This window comes from Ixodes scapularis, unplaced genomic scaffold (assembly GCF_016920785.2).
Source record: "Ixodes scapularis isolate PalLabHiFi unplaced genomic scaffold, ASM1692078v2 PGA_scaffold5__190_contigs__length_132052651, whole genome shotgun sequence".
Classification (NCBI taxonomy): Eukaryota; Metazoa; Arthropoda; class Arachnida; order Ixodida; family Ixodidae; genus Ixodes; species Ixodes scapularis.
In genome coordinates, this window is record NW_024609880.1 from 27,753,622 (window position 1) to 27,777,957 (window position 24,336).

The 24,336-nt window shown below is 44.4% G+C and overlaps 1 protein-coding gene across 1 annotated transcript; it reads right to left on the bottom strand.

The window, feature by feature from the left end:
* Positions 1 to 461: 461 nt before the first annotated feature.
* On the bottom strand, positions 462 to 23,769 carry LOC8037284 (juvenile hormone acid O-methyltransferase). Its single transcript, XM_040212697.1, has 4 exons — positions 23,111 to 23,769; positions 11,950 to 12,115; positions 3,409 to 3,522; positions 462 to 1,062 (listed from the first exon to the last, which is right to left on the bottom strand). Exons 1-4 carry the CDS (start codon positions 23,729 to 23,731, stop codon positions 1,031 to 1,033), a joined length of 933 nt encoding a protein of 310 aa, XP_040068631.1. The 5' UTR covers positions 23,732 to 23,769; the 3' UTR covers positions 462 to 1,030.
* Positions 23,770 to 24,336: the final 567 nt, after the last annotated feature.

Below are 24,336 nucleotides of genomic sequence, written 5' to 3' on the forward strand. Positions count from 1 at the left end.
GGTGCGATGGGTCGAATAATGTTGATTCCCACTTTCTCGAATGGCGTCTCAGTCGTGGGCATATTCCCCCAAGTTGCCCTGACAACTTTTTCTTTTGGCACCGTGCGCTGACAGAGATCGCATGATCGGACGTACAGTCGGCACGGAATGAAACGCGAACGAGGAGCGCATGGTTTTCGACCCACGCTGAGTCACCTAGAGACGCAACACCGAAGGTTTGGATGCACTAAGCAAGAGTCTAACACATCGAAGGAGGAGCCATCTTCTTGCAGCTCTCATCTGGTTCAGGTGGTGCAGCATCTAGCGAAAACCATGCACCCACTGTTCGCGTTTCATTCCGTGCCGACTGTACCTTCTAATATCGCTTTTCATCCCAGGCCAGAAAAATTCTTGTCACCAAGTTCAGCGTATTCTTCATTCCTTGGTGCCCGGACATGATGCCGTTGCGAGCGAATTTGCGAATGTTATCACTGCCTGTCAGAGCTTTTTCGGGATTTCGGGAGTACCAGTTGGGTTGTCTTCCTCCCTGACGAGTACTCAACATACCTGTAGAACAGGTCGATTTTCACGAAGGACTGAAACTTCGTCCTAGACTTAGGCGTTCTCGTGATTTGCCCAACCACATCAAAACACTTAATAAGTGTGTCATCTTCTCTCTGCTCTCTAGTGAGCGCCTCTGTAGTTGTATTGATCATTGAAACCTGCGGTACCTTCAGGCGTGCCTCTTCGTTTTTCTTTTCTCTACTACGCGTCACGTTCGTACCTAGACAACTTCCGCTGGAATCACCGGACATGACCTCACATTGTCCTTGACCGAGCCAGACCCTCCGTGAACATCAGACCACCTTTCGGACCATCGACGCTACTTGACCTTGTCGTCTGAAATCTCATGTGCCACTTTACTTGTCTTTTCGCAATTCGGGTCTGGATTGTCCGCGTTTCGGACTTGCGGAATGTTCCCAAGCACCAGATAACACAATAGATTGTCGATACTTCGCTGAAACCTGACCTGTGTAGAACGGCGTCTGGATCAAAATCTTCGCTTCAGGTAGATACTTGACCCTGCGGTCCAATAAAAAAAAGAGTGTGGGTGGGCAAAGCCAAAATTAGCTCCTTATCTACTGTACTCGGCCTCTCGGACATTCGACTTAGAAAGTTCGGGAGTGAGCTACGGCGAGACTGATTAGGCAAGATCATTCTCGCCTCTTTATCTTTTCACTCGGGTTAGGAGTAAAAACGAATCATCTAGATGTATTGAAATCGTTTCTTCTCGATCATGCACGCGGCACTATTACATACACGGAACGATCATGGGGTAACATGGTTTGAGAAAACTTATCAGTCTGTGAATCTCAAACCGAAATAATTAATCGGGACCATGCCCTGTCGTGTTTTTTTTTTTTTTTTTTTTTTGGCAGATTACTTTCCTATCATGTTGTCATTCGAAGCGCTACATTAAGAGAATTGTATAGCCTAGCAATATAAATAAAAATAGCACTTGTATACCTATAACACTTGCAAATACTCTCTGTATTTATCTAGAAAACAGCGGTACTCACTACCCGAAACATTGGCCGAATATGGTAGGGCATATATACAAATCGGGTCGGTAGGTGGTTAGAATAGCGACTCGCGCACCTGTCGCATCGGAGTTGTTTGTGCGTTTTTGTACTGCTGAAGTGTATATGCCTGTAGCTGGTGCTCAGTACGTCGGTTCTTGTTCGTTTTGTGCATATATGCTGTATGTGGTAATGTGCAACCTCAGAAGCCCGGAGTAAAAAAAATCCCTTTTAGCGCTCTCTAGTGGTTACTGCTACACTTTCTAGGTGGCGCAAGCTGCCACCTGATTTAAGAAGCTAAGTGTTGAGCTGTCATGCATCTATTGATTTAGAAACAGCTGACCTACTGGCCAGTTAGTTGTACCCTCCATACCTCTCAGTTCGATAAAAATCGTGATAATCATGCCACCCAGCAATCTAAATGCGCGTTCTGCGTCCAAGAGCTGCGAATCGCAGGCACACATGCACACGAAGGAATACCCACATGGTAGATGTAAACACAAAAAAGAAACAATCAAAAAAAAATAGCTGCAGAAAAAACTATTGTTGGTTGTCTTTGCCGTGCGATATCATTCGTCTAGAACAAGCTCAAGGACGACGTCAAGGAAGACGTCGAGGACGATGTCCTAGGACCTAGAGGAGGACATCAAAGGCGAGGTTTGGGACGACTTCAAGGACGACCTTTATTACGACGTCTAAGACGACGTCAAGAACGACGTCTAGGATGACCTCTAGGACGACCATAAGGAAGACCTCTCGGAAGACGTCGAGGAAGACGTCAAGATTGTCAGGTCCTTCGAAGAGGGTGCTATTATAAAGGAGTGTGAGATTGTGAGCTGAAATGGTCTACTGCGCAGACTTACTGTACATTAGGAGGCCAGAACGTCCAATAAATCCGAGGGCGGGGGGGGGGGGGGGGGGGGGTCGTGTAGGTAATAAGTGCTGTCGCATTAAAACTCCATATGGAGCGTACGTGCCAAAGCGTCAAGCAGTGTACAGTGCTCACCTAACGTATACGAACGACGCGAACTGTGTCTTATCTTATGAGAGCGATATCCTGACTGCAGCCAGAGTTGCTCCACGCCATAGCGCTCTTTAGGGCAGCCAAGCAGGGTAGGTCACACGCTCATGGTCGAATTCGGAGCTGGGCCATTGACACCACAGGAATTCTGCAAACCGGTAAATCACGCTTATCGCAATTTCTTTTTCGCACAAGTTGCCTAGGCCAAGCCCGTAAGTGATTGGATTGGGTTAAATTAGTAAGAATCATGTTTCTACTGAGTGAGCCATCCACTAATTAACAATCTTGGCATTCCTTAGTGAGAGGGGGTAGAGAAAAATGTTATTCGCCCTGCAGGTAAAATTGCTGCGTTTTTCTCAGGTCAGCCACGATTTAGCTTTGAGGGAGGGAGCTCCCTATTAGAATGAACATCTGGGCGAGTTCATAGTGAAAAACAGCGCGACGGGGACGAGAACATAGAAGAAAGATACACTGGACAAGCGCTGTCCAATGTGAATATTTTTTGTCCTCGTACCAGTTGTGCGGTCTTTCACTGTCATCTCCCCATCTTGGGCTGTTTCATGGAGCTCTACGACACTAATCAGTTTTTCGGCTGCCGTCAGGATTGTGCTCCCTTGACATTAAACCGAGTTCGCTTGTGTCGTACAAGATTGATAAAAACTATACATAGGTAACCGGGGAGCTAATGCCTCAAAGGTTCTGAAGCATTATTTCGTAACGTCTTTAAAAAAAGTTTTATTATCACTCTCTTTCCTTTACCCTATTGTGGGACATCTTGGAGGACCTTCTTAGTGTGAAAAAGAAAGAGATTGATGTCGAAGCTCGAACCGTTGGGTGTCATCTTGAATCTCTTCATCAGCCTGGATGACAGTTCGCTCCTCATGTTTGATGTCTCCTCCTTCGATGCGCCTGCTTTCACAGACACAGTCGGAACCAGGATGTCTGCATAGAATTTGAGCCTGGGTTGTAAAACGTTTAATCGGGTTTTACGTTAGAAGACTGTTCACTATTCCTACATTTAGAGTGTTAAACCGGTCATCATTCCGGTTCGGTTCAGGTTCGCGTTCAGCGTTTTGTATTTTGTTCCGGTTTGGTTAAGATTAAGTCCTACAAACAATATTTCGCTATGGTTTCCTCCACCAAGCGCGAATCGGTTCAAACCGGTTCCTATTTCTACCTTTGGTCGTGGCCGCCCATGCCTTTCCTTGTTGAGCAAGCGCTACTTGCAGGATTCGCACAGAAGGATGAAGTGTAATGTTTTCATCGCACTAAAATAACAAGGCAGAATGGGAAAGACATGCGTATTATGTTGGTCAATATATGCGAACTTTGCTGGGTCGCCGTGCGCGATGAGCGCACTATCTCCGTGTGGCAGTTCTGGTCATGTTCAGGGAATAAAATGTAAAAAACAAAAAAAACATACTACTTCGAAGGTCAATGTTTTGGAAATATCCTACAAATTGATTAGTTATTAAACGACAGAGGGTCCGTTGGGTGAGACTAAAGTTTCGAACAAATGCGACGAAAGGTCAAGTCTTATTATTAGTGGCATTTCGTCTTCTAACTAACTATATCAACTGAGATCATCAGGTGGCACAACAGCTTAGCAATCGGTATGCAGTTATTTCTTTTCAGGAAAAACGCTTGTCTTCAACATAAGAAGCACAAATATAATGTTGAGGAATGCGGAAACGCTAGCACAATTTCTATTTTAATTAGAAGTAAAATTGTTTGATGCATTGCCGGATTTCAGTCATAAATATTTATAGATAGAATCGTGAGAGCGTGCTGGTTAAACATCTTGGTATGCCAACGCAAAAGGAGACTAGGGACACGCAAAAGCTGTCCGTGTCTGACGAGTTTTTGTGTGTCCCCTGTCTCCTTTGGCGTTCGTATACCAAGAGGTATAAATAATTGTATGCACCGAAAAAATATAATGGAGACTCTTCATATAATAAAAATAGGCTTAAAAATAATTCCTTTCGTAAAAAGATTTTTTTGGTTACCATGAATCAGTTTAAATAAGGAATTAACCTAGTCTCAGTCGTTATTTATATTGTCTTCATTTTCATTGTACCAGACTCCATCGCAGTGCCGTCGAGTAAAACACAGAGGAAATACAAGCGACAATATAAGTCAACCCCCGCTCGGCTATTTGTTTGTGCTTTCATTTTATCTATTTAGCTATGTGGTCTCGAATCTAAGTTGCCGCGTGGATTATACAAGCTGAAACACCAGATCTGGCCTTTTTCTATGTCTGCGGTCCCTAGAAACTCGATCCATAAGATTCCTAGACCTTAGACTGTTCATAAAAAACCACAATATCTGCTGGTCCTACGAATCTACAGAAAAAAAAACACTCCTTAGCTATAGCTCAGCACACTCAAAGTTTATTAAGAGGAGCATTGCCAAACCCTGTCTAAAATAACTCTCTTAAGAAATTATGCAAGCACAAAGTGCATACGAGCTTCGAAGTGCAAATATCTCGATTTGACTCCGCGGGGTACCCTTCGTCTTTATTAACAGCAGTTACCGAATGCCTCCTCAGGGAAGTCAAGCATGAAGGAGTTAAGAGACGCAGTCCAAGAGACCGCACCACAGGGCCTCTTATTGTACCCTATCTTCACAACTTCTCCCACAAGCTCAATAAAACAGCGAATCGGGTCAATGTAGACTCGTCTTTTCCGCTCCGCATAAACTTTCCAGCTTAAATAAGAAGGTAAATGGGCCTTGGAGGCATGCCGCAAATTTCCCCCTAGTTTAGACATGATAGCTCGTCAAGTCTGCCCGACCTGAGCTATCCGTGAAGGGCGCCCCAACGGCTCATCCATTTCTTTTGGCGGCACCGTCCAAGGGAATTTACGGGAACGGGCTGACATGGCCGCGTGGGAAGCGAGCCGAGTAGCCGTTACCAGAGCCGCATTAGAATCGTTTTCGTGGAGCGAGGGCGGAAAGGGTGGTAGGGAAGCCTTGGCTGCTCACCTTGTATGCGTGGAGAGTTTGCTGTCACTAGGGCCAATAGGATTGCTTAATCTCCCTGATTGGTCAGGCCCATCGTCAGTACGTGGGTTTTGAGGTCCTGGCGAGCGAGGACGGGTTTAGTTGAAACGGGTCCGCGGTTCGAGGGCCGGGTTTGTGTCCCGCGGTCCGAGGGCCGCGTAAGTTTGTCGTGCGCGACAAAGTAGTCTGCCTGCACCGTGCGCTGTTGGGCACTTGGCGCCGAGGCGCATCATCGTTGACTGAGGCTGTCGCGAGCGACAGTTCGCAGAAGCGCGACGTGTCCTTGTTTTGTTTTCTAAAAATCTGCTCGTCATCTCTAAATATATTCATATTTCCCCGACCACCGAGCCTGAGCGTCACTGAGCTGACCGGAAACGAGTGACCCTCCAGCCATCGCAGCACCCAACGATCGACCGGTCCTGATCGGGACTTCGAGGGAGGCACCCACGGACCGGGGAAAGCAATCATCCTCGGGGGAGGACGAAACCTTACTGGCCTTCTATTCAACCAGTGGGCTGCACCAAGAACCACCAAGCGAAGTTTGTTCCTTCCACATTGTTATAATTGAGCGCAAATAGAAAGGAACAGAGGAGAGTGAAGAGACAAGCGCAAACAATAGGGGATTCAAAGTCTACCTCCTAAACCCTGTGAGGCTGAGCTCAGTAAAATACATTCGACACCCACGGCTGCTCGTGTAAAACTCTCCTTTGCTTCCTCTAAAGAACATGCACGCCCCCTTCACACTAAGAGGGCGCCACTAACTGGACCTTTTAAACTCAAAACTAGCGACCACTACATCCCCCCTTAGAGGCCGCATTTTCGCCAAAACAGTTCTTGTGTCGAAGCAGACCCGCTTATTGTTCTAAATGGTCCCATAAACTGCAATGTTTTTAAACTGTCCGCCCTTACAAGGCAGTAATACATAAAGGAGGGGATAAAAATGATTTAAACAATTATATACAAATTTCTGTTCTACCAGTGTTTTCGAAAACTATAGAACAAGTTATCAATGAACGAATTCTACACTACTTTAAAATGACAAATCTTATATCAGAACAACAGTACGGCTTCCAGTAGAAAAACTCGACGGAAATCGCACTGTTAAGCCTAAAAGATAAAATAATTGCTAATTTTGAACACCAACTGTATACAGTAGGCGTATTCATTGACTTAAAAAAAGCGTTCTATTCAATCAAGCACGATATTTAATTGGGAAAACCTTATAGATGTGGGATTAGATGGAATTCGCTTAGCCTAATAAACAGTTATTTATCTAATCGGTTGCAATATACAGACGTTAATAACGCGAAGTCAAATATGGGTAAAATCAAGCATGGTGTCCCGCAGGGCTCTATCCTTGGCCCGCTGTTATTTTTAGTGTATATCAACGACATAACTAACACACCGCTTTCTGGAATATAATTCTTTACGCTGATGACACTAATATATTTTTTTCTGGGAAAAACCTTCAAGAGATTGAGCACCATACCAGTACGTGGCGCAGAAATGTATCATTATGCTCATAGCAAATAAGCTAGAATTGAATACTAAAAAAAAATAAGTATATAATTTTTAGACCACGCAATAAATGTGTCGAGCAAAAAATCCTCATACAATATCCAAGTGAAATTATTGAACGGGTTGTTTCGCACAAATTCCTTGGCGTTTTGTTTCACGAAAACTTAAGCTGGTCTTTTCATGTAGACAAACTAAGAACCGAGATCTCGCGCTTCATTGGTCTTATCTGTAGAGTTAGACATTTATTGCCACGTCAAATAAAGAAACAGTTATACTGCGCATTGGTTCATTCTCGTTTTAACTACTGCCTACTTGTATGGGGAACAACTACAAAAACAAATATAGACAGCCTATATACACACTGCAAAAGCAAGTCCTGCGTTCAATAGAAAATCCACCGTACAGGAGTCATTCTGCTCCACTTTTCAGAAAGCACCAATTATTAACATTGCAAAATGTTATAAAAGAAATTATAAAGTCCGAGCCAACAGCCTTCTTTCAACAGTACCTTTGGAGAGAACATACATACAATCTTATATCTACAAACTACACAAGAGAAAAAGTACGCACAAACTACGGCAACCAAAAACTATCTAACCAGATACCCATCCTTTTAAATGACCATCCTGATCTGATGGCTATAATCTAATGGTGAATTCCGCTCGCAGATCTCGAGCGCTCCAAAAGCGCTCCATTTGGAGCGCGCATATTCCGCTCGCAGATCTGGATCAAGTTGGTCATCTTCCGCTCGTAGATCTCTGGCAGCGCCCGCTCCACGGAGCGCCCCAAACGCCGCCGAACTTGCTCGGCGGGGTTTCACAGATCTCTCCGGAAGTTGACAGAGCGGCCCACGTGATTTCCGTCTAAATCGGCGGTGCACATCCGCGGCGAGGTTGGAGAGATCGGCGGGCCGCTCGGCCGGTCGTTGAGTTGGATCTGTTCGGGTGCGTCGGTTGTTTACTCTGGATTGTGACGGCTCCAACGCTTCTACTTCGCGTAGATCAGGGATAAAAAGCCGGGAATGTGGAGCGTGGCAAATTGTAAGCGCTGACTCTGTGATCGCGAGAGGAAGAACGAGAAAAGGAACGACAGAAAAGCCGGAGGCAGACGCAAGGTTAGGCCTATTCATTCTGCAGCCAGTGATTGTTTACCTTTTTGCACTGCATTCCGTCGGCGTTTTCCCGTGAAATAAAGCAAGAAGTGGTTAGGCAACGACCGCGCAAGTAATGGTTTGTTACCTCTGTGTTTATTAAAGTCGTACTACAAATCTGAACTCCACCGCTGGCAATCGCTGTCCGTGCCCCGCCGCTTCGAGGCGGCCGAAAGGTGTGTGACGGTGCCGAACGCGGACGTCTTCGTTATTTGTGACATGAGCGCCGTGGTACGTATAATTTCGCCCGGTCTGTGTCGCGTGTTACTTCTGCAGCTAAGCAGTGACAGTCGTCACTGGTCGTCGTAAAGGTTAGCCGGCTGAGGCGTTGGTGGGACTGGTCAAGTTCGACCAGCGGCCATTTTGTACGGCGGAGGGAGAAGGGATGGGAAGGGGTGTGGGGGAGGTCGCTCCAAAAATGCAAGTTTATCTTCCCCTCGTCGATTCGGAGCGGGTCCCACGGAGCGGAATTTCACCTCCCTCGCGGATTTTGGAAAGCGCTCCAGATCTACGAGTGGAATTCACCATAAGACAGTGTATCAATTCAGGCTTTACTTTCTGTCATATTAAGAGTGACTGCGTTCTCGGTTTTTTTATTTGTTTCTTAGAGTGTTATGATATGTGCTGTGTCATGTTTAATACTTCTTTTTTTTTATCAAAGCAAGTTATTTGTTATTTCTTGACCTTTATGCTGTGCTATCCGTGTGCACTGTTGTGCTTATGGTTTTCATATGCTTGTTTACGTTTCGCAAGTTTTCATTATTCTGCCTTCGTGTGTGGCACGCTGAGTGATGTGCGGGGGGGGGGGGGGGGGGGGGAGAGAGGGGGTCGACGCCTCGTCAGGCATTTAGTGGCCTTTTGCGACGGCCCCCTAGACAACTGTCTGATGTATATTGTCTGAATAAAACATTGAATTAAACGTCTGGAGTGGGCCACGGCTCGTCCGCTGCGAGTCCGATAGGAACTTGTCGACACAGGTGGCCTTCTTGGGTCACTGCTAATATTCTGCTGAGCAGCTATTGGGAATGGAGGCGCACCATTGGCTGCCTGGTTGTTCAACCAGTGACCTTGGGGATGCAAACCCAACCAGTCCCCTGTGGTTGCGCTTAAAGACCGCTTCACTGTGGTCAGCTTCCACCAGATAGCTGCGGGGACGCTGTCCTGGGATGAGCACCATGGCCGGACACTGTTTTGACTGTACCCAAACTCTTTTTTCAGAACGTAGAGGAGGCAACTCGCGGGCAGCAGGTCGTTGGTTGAATGCATGAGCTTGTTTCCGTTTATACAACTGATTCCTCCTTGCCACGCGAGTGGGCGACGGTGGCCGCGGAGGAGCTTCATCTTGAGCCCTATGAGGCCGTGTCCTCAACCGACGCCCGAACAGAAGTTGTGCGGGGCTGTCTCCAGAAACACTAGGTTGCAGGAATAAACAAAATACACGTCGCTCCCCGGAATCGAACCCTGACTTTTAGCGTGGGAGGCAGGCGCGATAACCGTTAGGCTACGCGCGCGCTGCCTACTTGGCCAGCTGCGCGCGCGGCAATATGCATATATTGTGAAACTTATTTCGTAAACTATATTTCACGATATATATGGCGAGAAGCTGCCCATTCACGATTTTATGTTCTTTAATTAACTCCTAAGTTCAAGAGCACCAACTAGCATTTAACTTTTAATTCTGCAACGCAAAGTTGTATCCATCACGGGTGTTTTAGACGAGCCACCAGACTGATAACCTTTCGATTCCAGTAAAATATGTGCGAGCGAGTTAAACAAATAGATGTTGAGTAGTATAAATACGACGTTTTTTATGTTAATAACGTTTTTCTTTTAATGCTTCGTCGAAATTAAGTGACGCAATTTTTATCTTTGGCACCCGAAACTAAAAGTGGATTGTACGAATGATAAGAAGCTATATCATTACTCGTTCCAAGGTTGTAATTGTACCTAATGTGAAAACAACTAGGAAAATAGGTTCTGAATTTAGCAGTTCAAACCGGTTCAAACAAGTTCGAACAACTTCCGAACCGTTCAACCGAGTGCCTGTTGCCAAAACAAATCCGAAAATATGTTCTCAAAAGAAAGGTTCGTAACGGTCCAAACCGGTTCGAATCGTTATTTTTGCTTCCCAGATCTGAACCGAAACTGAGCTGAAAACCGTGAACCAGAACCCGAACCAAACCGATACCAATTTCGGTTCGACACTCTACTAGCCACTCAGCTTCAACTGCCCGTGCCAACAACTGATGGTATCGAGACAGTGCACAGGTTGGGTCCTCGCGAAGAAAATATCCCACCAATAATCGTACGATTCAGACACCGTTCTGTACGTGACCGTTGAGTTGCTAAGTGCGCGGCAATCAGGGACAAGCCTATCGTTGATGATAAGAACTTTACCGGGCACTGAGGCAATTGCTCTGCAGTGCAAAGCAGCCTGCTAGATAAAAATGTTAAACGTTGCAAGTTCGTGCGGGTAAGGAACGGAAAATTCTTTTTCCGTCAGAACGGGCACAAGGCAGATATTCGTATTGAAAATGACGGTGATTTGTTGAAAATCTCGTAATGGAGCGAAAATCAAGAAAGTCTTGTAGTGTTAACAACCGTGTTCAAATCGTCTGCAGTGCGATAAGTACTGAAAATATACCTTGGAAGCCTGTTAAAACTAAAGTGGCCCTAAAATACTGCACATTTATATAAGAAGTTTACACAAGCATTCGGACCAGTTACTGGTTTATTTGTCATATATATTAGATGATCAGAATGTTTTAATACTAACTGAAACAAACATTGACTCAGCGGCCTGCAACTTGTTTTCTTCGAATGGTTTTCACTCAATTTTCTTATGCAAAGTAATTCAAAAGAGAGGGAGCATGCATGCTCTCGCAGTCTGATGTTAACACACCTTTCAGTTTCGCCAAGGTAGGGTCTCCCGCAGGTAAATGATATATCGTATGCTCGTAAACTGCGAGAGCGTGCCCTTTTATTTAAGTCGACACCGGCTGGACATCTAGCCACTCACGTGAGAGACTGCAAATGCTTCCCAGTGTTAAGCCAAACTAAAGTCCTCAAGCGGTATTATAACCGGAACAGCAGAGATATTTATGAGGTCCACGCCATCAAGCTAAAGGGTATACGTGCATTAGTGCACCGCCTATAGGTCTGTCTGACAAAAAAATAAGCTCCCTCGAATTCTTTTCATAAACAATTTTTCCTGGAGATTTTTAAGGCTATCATGAAACATTTATGTTTTGTTTAATTTATATGATTTCCAAAAACAAATTTCACAATTTCTTTACCTTATTATCATCTCTTCCTGTATTTTTAATTAACACTTCCCTCACTGCCTCCTAGTCTTTCACTACTAATGAATTAAAATGTCAGTTTATAGTAAGCGCTTTTCCTATCTTGTTCTACGTCTCGTCCTTGTCCTTTGCGCATTTCGATATTTATTCTGTGTAACCAACTAGCCTAACAGTTAATTTTAATCCGGACATTTTGCATATTATTTTTTTAATTTTCGCGACATTCACAAATGTATATACTGTACGCTAATGTATTTCTGATATGAGTTTCTTGCGATACACGATCAGTGCTCTGAAGTGCTAATTTTCTATGCAGTATACACAGAGCAATTTGGAATATACTGAGCACCACATGTGTTTCCCCCTTGCTGACGGCAAAAAATAATGCATACTACTTACCAAGCACTCCTGCATAACTGGGGACATGTGCCACTGTCGAATAGAACTCGCATGAAAGGGTTGACATTCCTGCGTCGACAATTAATTGTCGCACAGCATTCTCAAGTTCGTTCATGCTTGGTGACGGATCGCGATGCCAGATGTTTGGGAAAAGGTCCTTGGTGTCCTAGACCGAAAAAAAAATGTATTAAATATAATTTTTATTACTGTGTTCATCCTTTAACCTTAAAACTTTTGTTCGAGCTGTTTGTTTTATTGTAATATAAAGGATGTAAGAAGCGCGATCTAGGCACAGACAAAAAAAGAGACGCTTGCAACGCGTTCAAATGGTGTCAGTGTGGCACCTGTACATTCCCTCCTCCCTGCCTATACACCGACACGCGGGTTTGACGTCACGGAGCTGCGGCGGCGCTGCGATCGCGCCGGAGCCGGGGGGTGTGGGCAAAAGCGCGCACGTTTCGCATGGGCGTCATAGCATTTCAGCATGTCGCGAAGCTGTGTTGTCGTTAATTGCACCGAAATGTACAAGAAAAGCAGCGGAGTGAGTTTCCACAAGTTCCCGGCAGACTCTGAAAGGCATAGAAGGTGGATAATATCCGTGGATCGAAAAGAATGGTCGCGTCGCGCGAACGACCGTTTGTGCGGCAAACACTTTCTTGGAGGCAAGTGCGGCTTCCATTCCAATCTCCGTCGCGAGGCTTGCTTATGTGCAGGGAAACCGTCGTCTGATCAAGACCACCCGGATTTTGTTCCCACGGTGTTCGCGCACAACGCACAGGCCAAGCGCTCGTCGGAGGCCCGCTACGCCCGTGCTACCGAGCAGAAGGGGATCGGCGACAGAACGGCAGAGTTGTAGGCGTTACCGAAAAAAAGTAACGAAATACGTCACTCGTTACTTGCAAATAAAAGGTACGCGTTACTGAGCTACGTTACCTAAATATAAAAGAAACGCGTTACCGCTACCGATAAAAAGTAAGGCACGTTACTTCTGCGATACTTTTTTAAATTATGATTTAACACATTTTACGGTTTTGACGATACAGGTCATATATCAAGCAGAAGCTGAACATAAATACTTTATCTCTTTTTACGGTTTCACCTAAATACTTACGAGAAAAATCGCAAAGAAAACATGGCTTCACGCCTAAAACACGGAAACAATTGAAGTGCGATTTCTTTAAGACTTGGGAAGTACTAACGACTAACGTAACTACGTTATTTGAAATAGTAGCATAAGTACGTTACCCGTTACTGTGTCAAGAACGTAGCGAGTAGGGAACTACGTTACTGAAAAAAGTAACGCATTCCTGGTAACGCCGTTACTTGTAACCTGTTACCGCCAAGACTGCAGAACGGACAAACCTTTACTGGTTGTAATGCCTTGTGGTCACGAGGGTATGAAAAATATCATACCTTGACTTGAAGACGCTCTGTGTATTTAATCAATTAATGAATACACACACTTCCGCAGACCCACAGTCTGCTGATCCCGCCGGCGGTGCGGAAACCGACTCGATGTAATCGTAGGCCTTGAGAGACTTGTAGGCCTGCACCGTGTCGGCCGTGAACTGACTTGGCGAAAACTAAATAAACGACGACCTGAGCCGTCGACTTCCGTGGCAGCAACTTTACGTCGGAAGTCCAACACCTAGGCCTTGTTTACGGCGTGCGGATCCTCGTAGGCAACGCCGTCCACGCACAGTTTGTTTCGATACCGCTACCGTTCAGGCTCGGGCAACGAGTTCAAATAGTCGGGCATAGCATACGACATACGTTATGAGGAAATACGACGCACAAATAAAGATACAAGCGTCCCTGCAACGTCAACAACGAGCGCACGCCATAGAGCGCAATGGCGAAAAAACGGAGAGCCGGGATGCTTTTGCCCACATAGCTACCGCGCATGCGCGGCCTTCCGGCCGTGTTGGTAAACAGAGCCGCTCCGCGTGTCGGTCTATAGCTTGTGCTTTCGTGATTGATTGTAGAGCGCAGCCCTTAGGCCCCCGTTACCGGCTTGCGCGGCGTCGCCGTCGACGTCGGCGTAACCGCGCGGTGCATTATGGGACGCGCGACGTCACTGATGACGTCATATGGGACGCGTGACCTCACTGATGAGATCATCAGGGACGTCATAAGTGACGTCAACGACGTCGTCATCGTCATTGATGACGTCATCAGTGACGTCACCGCTGACGTCATTGTAATCGTCACTGATGACGTCATTAGTGACCTACTGATGACCAATCTTGGGTAAGTTACTTTTAAAAAGTAATTCGTTACAGTTACAGTTACTTTCAGAAAAAAGTAGCGAAGTTACCGTTACAGTTACCGCAACAAAAGAGTAACTCGCTACAGTTTCAGTTCCTTTCAAAAAGTAACGACGTTACTTTTAAGTTACTTTTCGATAACACAAAAAATTTAGGAAAAACTAGTGTCTGAAAGAAAAAAAATATAGACACGAATCAGCAAAGCGTTCACCATAGCGGTAAATTGGAACTTCATAGTTTAGCTGGAAAGTTAGTCAATATTATAAAAAAAAATGAAGTCCAAAATTCAACTGAATGTGTTTTCTCAGATTTAAATACGAAGACTTGTTGTCGGAGTACTCCTTGCTGCAAAGTTTGCATACTGCCGTCAAATTGTTAGCAACCCCCTTCACACAGCAAAATACTGTCTGTACGCCGTTCATACTAATTCTTTGTTCTCATCAATCCTTGGTAGCACTAGCACATTGCTTGCTCGTTGACGGTTGCGCTGGGTTCATGGAGTCTTCGGCATATTTCAGTACGTACACGGCAAGCCAGAAACAAACCCCGCGCAAACAACAGTAAATTTTGCCTCCACTGTTGACACCACGCTGGAGTTGGGGCGCAAATCAAAATACGAAACATACGAAGTGCCCTCGCGTGTATTGTTGTTTCACGGTTGATTCACCCGATTAAAAGAGTGTGCGCAGAAAAAAAAAACTGCAACAGAGATAGTGCTTTAAGATACTAAGATATAAGTGTTCAGTCACAAAGTACAAGCACGTGCGTAAAGATAACTAGATTCTTCTTTTCTTCTTTTTTTCCATCAAATCTACACGTGGCTATATTCGGGTCGTGACTCGCGAGAAAGAACGTATACCCAAGTTTGTGCAAGGCCAACTGACACTCGAAATGTCGGAACAGACAATCTGGAAAGTGCAAGGAATGGCTAGATTATACTCGTTCAATGATATATTATTCGTAAAAAACTGAAAAGTAACGACAAAAGTAACATCGTTACTTTCATTGTTACCTCAGAAAAAGTAATAGAACTACAGTTACAAGTTACTTTCTTAAAAAGTAACTCGTTAGTTACAAGTTACCGAAAAAGTAACGAAGTTGGAGTAACGCGTTACTAGTAACGCGTTACTAGTAACGCGTTACTACCCAAGCCTGCTGATGACGTCATCGGCATTCGCATCGTCATCGTCCCTGATAACGTCATCAGTGACGTCACTGATGACGTCATCGGCATCCGCATCGGCATCATCCCTGATGACGTCATCGGTGACGTCACTGATGACGTCATCGGAATCCGCATTGTCATCGTCACTGATGACGTCACCGGCATCGGCACTGATGACGTTATCAGTGACGTCACTGATGACGTCAGCGTCACGTGACCCCATAATGGTCACGTGACCTCGTGAGGTCACGTGACCCCCGTGAGGTCACGTGACCCCCGTGAGACGACGGAGGAGGGAGGATGAGGACGTGAGGAGGAGGGAGGAGGGGTATACCCGCCCCTTGGTACCCTTCCCCTCTTCCTCCTCAAGAGCTGCGCTCTAATCCGGCATTACAGGGCTTTCATTTTTTGTTTTGGGCAGAAGTTCGCCCCATTAAACGTTTCAATTTCCTCAGATATTTCTTGTTCGTCACCTCGTCATTCGTGGCAATATTAGTAGTAGCTCTATTTCCAAAAGCAGCAAGAGCACACAGTGTGGGTGTAATATACAAAAAACAGTGTAAAAACCATTCGGCACAGAAACCTGAATTCGCAATTTGACGCAGGACAGTCAATCGCAGGCAATCGCGTTACCCGCCTTGCGAATCGCACACATTCGAAACTTAGTCTGCGTGTGTCGCCCGCTATGAAGCACGAAAAGCGACCGCTTGTGATTTGCAGTCTCATATCCGACGGCGCCCATTACTTTCGGCGCCGAATCTCAGAAAAGCGGATGTGTTGCGATTTTTGACCCCGTGCTGATAAGGATGTGGGAAGCGTATCAGTGTACTCTCTGGTTTATTTAAAATGGTTAGAACCCGCCGACTGATTGATCATTATAGATAGACGATCCGGAAAACCAGTTGCACCCTTAAGCATTTTTTTTCCTATTGTGGGTTCTTAATCACATTACTGGCTCATTTCTTGGTGCTCGATCTCCGACTAAGCGCCGATGGCGTGACAGGAATTTTTGATATATTTCTCTTCCGCTTGGTTTGCGAATGTAATCTATGGGAATAAATTGCATGCACATGCGGTACTGCACAAAGAAAGGATGGTTTCCGAAAGCCCTAATTTTTTCCATGGCAATAGAATTGCGTAAACACAGTCCAATGAATTTTTCGAACTCTTTTTATTTTTGCAACTTTGATACCACGCAACAGTTCGAGATTATGAAGGTTTTGTTTTTGATCTATAAAAATAGAATTGCTTTTATGCCCGGCATTGTTTATAAATTCTCTACAAGAACGACAGGTGTAATAAAAAGCAATGGTAAGTTGAAGAATTAATATCAAGTTAAGATAGATATATCGTGACTGCGCAGATAATTATGAGCATGAAAATATCCTCCACATGCAGCTATAACTTTGGAAGAATATCTGTCTAGCGGATACTCAAATGTGTGAAAGGCGGCCAGCGCTGGTAGTGCTAGCAGCGAAGAGGGTTGAGGTTACTCTTGAACTGGATTGTAAGTAAGTCGCACACAAAAAAAAAGGATCGCTACCGGACTTATTAAAATTATTTCCAGATATATATGGATATTATTTTAGTACGTATTGCGCAACTCTGGGGCACACTATGCCACTATAAGATGTTGACCACAGATATATGCGTCATATAATATGTTTAGCGAACACACAAACCAATGTGGAATTTAGATTTCAATGTCATTACTAACAGTGTGACTTCAGGGTACCTATTAACCAAAACCATCCGCCTTGCATTCGAAGTAAAGTGCAAACATTTGGAACAAACGAACCAGCCTCCTTCTCCCGGGCTAAACTAAACAACTAAACTAAAACTAAATCTCAACAACCGGCACAAAACCCACAGGGGAAAAGAACGCTTGCGCTTCATGCCTTTGAGTGCTTCTGTCGTCTCTCTAAAGTACAGCAGAAACTGTCGTGCCCACCAGACACACCATATCCGTAATCCTGCGGGGCCTAACGCCAGTGCCCCTCAAGCCTAACGCTGAGAGCTTCAACATGGCATCGCTCCAGAACACATCTCGTCTTACTTTTTCCTCAACATCGTCGGTGCGCTTCTTGTCAAAGTGAACGCCGGTAGACTCTTACACCAAGGATTTTAATTGCATCGTGTTTTGTTGTTTCTAACGCCGGCGGAACTCGAGGTGCTGAGACAGCGGTGTCGGAGGTTACGAGTGCGTGAAGTGCAGTGTTCCGCTCCCGTGCACTCCGAGGTAGAATTTCAAGTTGCGGGACGTTCTCGGATGTGGCTTGCGAATTGCTGCTGCCTTTACTTCGTCCCCTCTCTTCGGGTCTGCCGCAGGAAGACGGCGGATGCCTTACGGGGAAGTGAGCGCCGAGAACTCGTCTGGAAACAGGCGCGTCCGTGCTCACGTCGCGTGTTGCCGAACCGAGCTCCGTCTGCTGGATGCTCGCTTATTTGCCTGACAACTCGTGCAAAGCACTCGCGAGCTTGTTTTTTCTGCCCTTTTGTCGTAGCAATTTGAACAACTTTGCTTGAGTGAGATCGTTTTATACGAACCCGACCGTCGGCCTCTTTGGCTCTTGGTAGGACTCCGTGCCTAATTACTTTTTTACATTGCGCGGTTCAGTCAGGCTCCAGAATGCCGAACATGTTGTCGTGGCCGATTCCAGACAGAAGGAAAAGAAGTGCATGTGGGAAGATGAAAAAAGTAAAAGCAGCGGGAGAGCGAGCTGCGTGGGATATTCGAACCAGGCTGTGTCAGGACGCTGGACCTCCATTGTCGCTTGGGCCTCAAGAGGTCCAACAAAGTCTGCTGCTTATGGATGGGTCTTGGCGCCAATTTGGAGGGACTGACCTGACCTCTTTGGGAGCAGGGACGGTGTCCACATCTGACGCCGAGCAAGACCGAAAGCTCGCGTTGCAAATCAAGATCCCGCCAACACCTAGAGAGACCTCAAGACCGAAGCGCCCTTCCCCACCTGACTCAACTCGACCCCAAAGTCGAGTTGAGTCCGGTAGGGAAGAGCGCGCCAAGGTCGAGTCGAGTTGACCAGCCTGCGGCCCGTTATCTACACCGAACTCGCGAGCTAGACCTAACCCTCCGCCACTTGTAACTTTTCAGATCCTTTCGCTTCCTTGGTGTATATATTTATGCATTTATGCTTTCCTTAAATCTAGTACTTTTTTTTTTTTGTATTGAGAATGGGCTTTTTTTTAGAGATAAAACAGTGTATCGTTCACTTATTAACACATGTAAGTCACGAACAACACCGCGACACTCTGCTTTGAACATCACTAGCTGTTGACCCAATTAAGACGTGTGCTTATCTTAAATACTGCACTCAAGATACTGTATCTTAAATACTTTTGGTAGTATTTCGGTATCCTGAAAATATATTTCTCCTGTAGCGTTTGCTACTGTGTCTTAATTACATTTCCACTTATCTTGTACTCAGTATCATAAATGCATTTTTGAAAATTCGAAAACGTTTTTTCCAGGACAATTTAAGGTGCTAGGGATCGTCAGACTCCAGGGCAAAGCTGAACCGATTGCGCACTTGGAGTCAAACGACCATACAGAGGACAGGAAACAAGGCACGAGCAAAATGCAGTCTCCAAAAGCAAACAAAATACCAAATAGATACCCCCAAGTACACACGCCTTAATGGGTCCGCCTGTCCGCTTTTCTTTTCTTTCTTTTTTTCAAGTTGTCTTTGAATGGCACAGTACGCTTGAAGGTACCGAAGTGCCGGTGACGTCATCCAGATTTTACAACTTTCTTCTGACGCTAGAGCGGTTCCGTTAGTGGAAGATCGTGACGCCACCGCCTGGTACGGTTGATAATGGACCATTTTTGGAAATCGCCGGTACAGGCGGTTTTGCCTTGGTTTTCGTATGAAAAGACGCGAGCGCGTTTTCATGTGAGCGCGAACACTTCCTCGGCCAAGGAAGCTGGATGCTGCAGGTTTTATTGAGCTGCAGTGACCTAAATTGGGCTTCCCAAAAGCCACTTGTGTGCCTATTGTGTCTTAACTTTGGATCCCACTTTCTGCTAGGTGGAGCCAGGGATTGAAAGTGGTTTCGTAGACATTCTCTTGCGTTCCTCGCCTTCCCTCCATTGGACCACCCTCGGATGCGACTGCGTTAATAAAGTGCCCCCGGATGCGAAAAAAAAAACAAAAAACAAGACACGTTTATTGGTAAGTTCTGCAGCTGTGTACAAGTAAGTATATTTTGTGTTAAATACAATATTTTATTAATGTCTTATTATGCACTGGATGCAATTTATAGGTTAATTTACTAACACTTTTTTATCAGATATCCTCCCCGGGAACAACGATCGTTTAGTCTATATTGTCAGAAACATAGAAAAAATATTGAACTAGGAGAAGATTAATGCATAATCATGCCCACTGATATCTGCAACTGAAACGTAAAGTGCGCTGCATACCTTGCAATGGCAAGGAAAAGTAAACGCATTCGACAGAAGACTGCCTTGTTGGGATCGAATTATAAGAAATTAAAAATATTTTCCAACCAATTTCTAACTATCAAGGGGCCCGACGTTTCAATAACAACAAGGTTCCTTCATGTGGGGCGACTGTGTCCGTTGAGGAGTCGCTTCTTCTTCGTCTAAGAGCGGGTATTAACGTATACACGCATCAGTTTCTTTTTTTGTCTAAAAGTTTTTTTGTTTTTTTTTAACCAGCATTTGAATATATTTTTTTTCTACCCAGGCACGGTTTTAAGATCGAATTTTGATTTTGCCGAAAAAAAAATGTACGCTTTGGGAGTTTTCTTGGAATGAAGAAGGCAGGAAAGGGCAAGCTTGGTAGACAATTTGTTATCAAGTTACTGACCAGCCGAGGCGAAAGCCTACGTTTCTCTCACCCGTTGGGAACCACATGTTTGACCGTTCGCAATTTTGTCACTTTTAAAGCTACTGCAATAGGATTTTTGGGAAAACTCGCAAAACGTTTTTATTATATATAACTATAATTTAAACAAAACTCCCATATTTTAAAAGATAAAGAAAAAAATTTCTAACCTCTTCGCCTTTATTAATATTTGCCAGCGTTTGGCAAATTCTTAACTGTCACCTATTTCAAATATTTAATGACCTTTATATCAAATAAAAAAGATCTAAAATTAGTTACTTTTATTGAATTCAATTTCAGTATTATATGTGCAAGCAAAAATTAGATACAATCATTTCAATGAAGAAATGTTTCGAAGTTTAACAACCTCCAAATAAATATTTCTAGGTATTACTTCTTCGGAACCCTTAATGTAGCAAGGTATGATAGTTGCTCAACAGAAAATGTAAGTAGAAGTTGAGTATTTAGTTTGTGTGACCGCAAATAGAGCTTTAATTTTAGGTGGTAAACGTTATAATAAATCCTCCCATGGGTGCTATTCCGGCCAATAATATGGCGTGGGTATGCTTAATTACAAAAGAATATAACGTTTACCTTCAAATTTAATTAAACATACAATGGCGTGAATAATACATGCTTCTATGACCGTTATATTGGTCGTACTGTTTACTGTTCTTCTGCGAAACGCTTTGAACGACGCAACTGCCCTACTTCGTGCTCTAGACGGCGTGCGCGAGATATAATTTTCCTGTATAAATGTATTTATGGATTGATTGAATGTCCTGATCTTACACAGCCATTAATATTTTTGTTCCTAGTCAATTTTTCCGGATTTCTCTGACTTTCCAAATTAGTGAAATCATCGCAACCAGACCCATGACCCAGATTCTACACTGGTATAATGCTCTCGGCGTTATAATGCTCTCGGCGTTACAATCGCCACTTTTGTGGCGATTGTAACTAACCTGTGATCAATCTGTTGTGCATCAATATCAAGGCATCAAGCTGTTCATGTGCTCATAAAATAAAGAAATTAATGAAAGAATGAACAAAACATTTCTGAATGAATGAATGAATGAATGAATGAATGAATGAATGAATGAATGAATGAATGAATGAATGAATGAATGAAGAATTTATTTCGAGGGGTTGTTGGCTATATACAAGTGTGGACCCCGAAAAAACGAAACTTGTATTTACATAATTGTGTATGTATTTTTGCATGCTCATATTTTAGTCATCCTGAAAGTACTCTCCACCTAATGAAATGTCCATATCCAGTCATGTCGGCTCAATACACGAAATGAGTGCAAACTCGTTGATTTTGGTACCTTTCAATGCTAGTGCCGCTTTTTGTTTTCTTCTTGCACATCGGCACACAGTTTCACTTTTTGATAACTTTTTTTATTTCATCCGGGGAAGTAAGGTTGGGTGAAGTAAGGAGGTGAACGCGGGAGAGGTCATTTTTGGTCAAAGACCTATGAACACTCAGCGCGGTTTGGACAGAATGACGACCCGAGTTTTCGCGTGACAGGTTCGTCCACCGTGACAACGTGACCGTCACCCCTCTCTGAGTGTTCCGCTGTTTTCGACCAAGAACGGCATGATTCTCTTGCAACACCCTTCCTATACATCCGAACTCGCCCCTTGTGACTTTTTGTTTTGTTACACCGCATGAAAAAGTTACCAAAATGAAACAGTGTTCTATGACGTCTAAGAGCTGAAGAAAATAAAACTGTAGCACGGAAAGGCATTCAAATCACGAGCTTCTAGGTTACCTAGAGCATTGGCAGAAACGTCTTGATAAGATGCATTGCATTAGGCAGAAAGTACTTTGAAGGCTACTGAAATTTCAGCGTTTACAAATAAATACGCAATTTCGTAATAACAAATACCGGTTTCTTTAGGGTACCCTCGTACACAACAATGAGTCCCACACCATTTAGCAACACAAAATCTAAAACATAATATAATGTACAAATTAGCACGACCTACATAAGCGGAAGGTTTCCGCAACGTCATCAGAGTCAGATCGATCGAGGCCTGAGATTTGGCATGAGTGCTGCGTCAGTGTTCGGCCGGGGCTCGTGTTCAATCAGCGCGTCGAAGGTTGGGCTTCAGCCCAATGGCCGAGTTAGCGCGATCCGACTCCTATGACGTTTCATAAAGGGAGAGGTGGCAATGCGGAGGCTTTTATTCTTCTACGTTGTTTTGGCAAATAAATGGACGAAAAGGATTACGACTAGAACAATTTAGCAGAAATCGGTGGCAGTAGAATTTAAATGTAAGACGTAGCACTTTTATTTTATAGGCCACACACTTTATGAAATGTTCCAAAATTTACCAGTTACTGTAGTTGTTGCCAAGTGCGTGGTCCGCATCCTTCTCGAGCAGCCCGGTGAAGGTCAACAAGCGCGTGCTTGAAACGGAGCCTCCACTGAAATCTTAGCCTGTCACCGACTAATTGGTTTGCTTTTTGTAAGCTGCAGTACAAGAGACGAGGGTAGAAAATTGTATTTACTCGTAGGTACATATGGCATTACCCTATCAAAATATGGCATTGAGTTTCAAACATCGATAGTAAGAACTTATGTTCTACTCGTTATCAGAAAAGCGTAACAATATTACTTATTGTCTCTGGGTATCTGAAAAGAACCCCAGTGCAGTATTTCGAAAAATGAGCGAGCGGTCAGACATGCGATCCGCGGTAGGTGAAGAAACGTCAGCTTTGGCTTCGGCTGCTTTAATTATCAATATCTTAAAAACAAATCAGCCAAGCATGCTCTTTCAATTCAAGACTGCTCCATATATATATATATATATATATATATATTAAAAAAAAAACACGGTCCAATACTCACACCAATGATGTCTTTCCAGCGTTCCATTTTGGCCATCTCTAGCCAAACGTCGTAAAGAAAAAATGGAGCAGTGAACAGAAGCAGGCACTCTCCATCATCTGTCAAGAGCCTGCCAATGTTCCTGAACGCCGCCTCCTGGTCTTTAATCCAGTTCAAGCAGCAGAAGGAGTAGATCCGAGTAAACTTGCCGTGTTTGTCCAGGAATAGGGTAACGTCCGGCGTCGTTATGTCAAGGACCTCGTAGCGGATTCGCGAATGAGCGTGATTTCTTCTTGCATAGTCTACCATCAGCGTGGATGCGTCGACGGCTACAATCGAGTGGCAGGGTTGGTTCCAGGGCAGTAGCACATCACTTGTGAAGTCTCCGGTCCCGCAGCCAACGTCAAGGATCTTTTGACACTGGATAAAATTGTTTTGAAAGGTTGTCTTCTTCAAAGCGATGATGTTTTCCTCTCTTATCCAGTTATGGGATCGCTCATAAGAGTTGGGATTAAAATATGCTGTCATTGAAGTTTGTTCAGAATTCACTGTAGCTTGAAAGTTCATCACTGCCGCCCTCTTGTTGCACCGATTATGCCACCGGATGGGCGTAAAAAATATCAAAAGTTTCTTTAAACTCATAGTGTCTTTAGAGCCTGTGGACAACAGCGTCGATGATAGCAAAGAACTTCAAATGCCCCCCTGCCCTCATACCCGCTGAGCGGCGGATGGGGAGGGGCACGATAATGGGGCATCGCTGTGTATCGGCCATTGCCCTAGCAAAACAAGCGACCGCGCGCATCCATAGACCACGCGCAAACGAAATAATATTGGCTGCTCTAATCAGCTTCTCTCAACGTTGATATGATTGTCGTCCGTGAAAGAAGTGTTAGCGTGTTTCCCCTGTGTGAAACTAATCGGCCATAGTGATTTGAGGTTGGCACCCCGTGCAAGCGAGAAGATAAACGCCTGTCCCTGGCACTATGTAAGTTTTAGTTATTTATTTATTAGTTGGAATTATATGGGAGAGCGTATACTGCTTGTGAGCGCCATACGCTCTATTTTTCCGAAATTTAGCTATGAAGAGTAGACATGTCGCGATTTTTTGTTGTGTTTTTAAGAGGAAAAATGGCTATGCATTATTGTTTTGTTGAATGTTCTGGGATGCTTAGAACCTGCAGGTTGAGATTGCGCCATATAATACCGAGCTTAAAAGTTTACTTTAGGGCAACTTTAAGAAGCTGAAA

Excerpts from the sequence above, each read along its gene's own strand:
- LOC8037284 (XM_040212697.1), bottom strand. The coding sequence starts at position 23,731 with ATGAGTTTAAAGAAACTTTTGATATTTTTTACGCCCATCCGGTGGCAT. Across the intron at positions 3,523-11,949 it reads CAGTTATGCAGGAGTGCTTG|ACATCCTGGTTCCGACTGTG; the intron begins GTAAGTAGTATG and ends AATTCTATGCAG. Across the intron at positions 1,063-3,408 it reads ATTCAAGATGACACCCAACG|GGTCAAGTATCTACCTGAAG; the intron begins GTTCGAGCTTCG and ends ATTGGACCGCAG.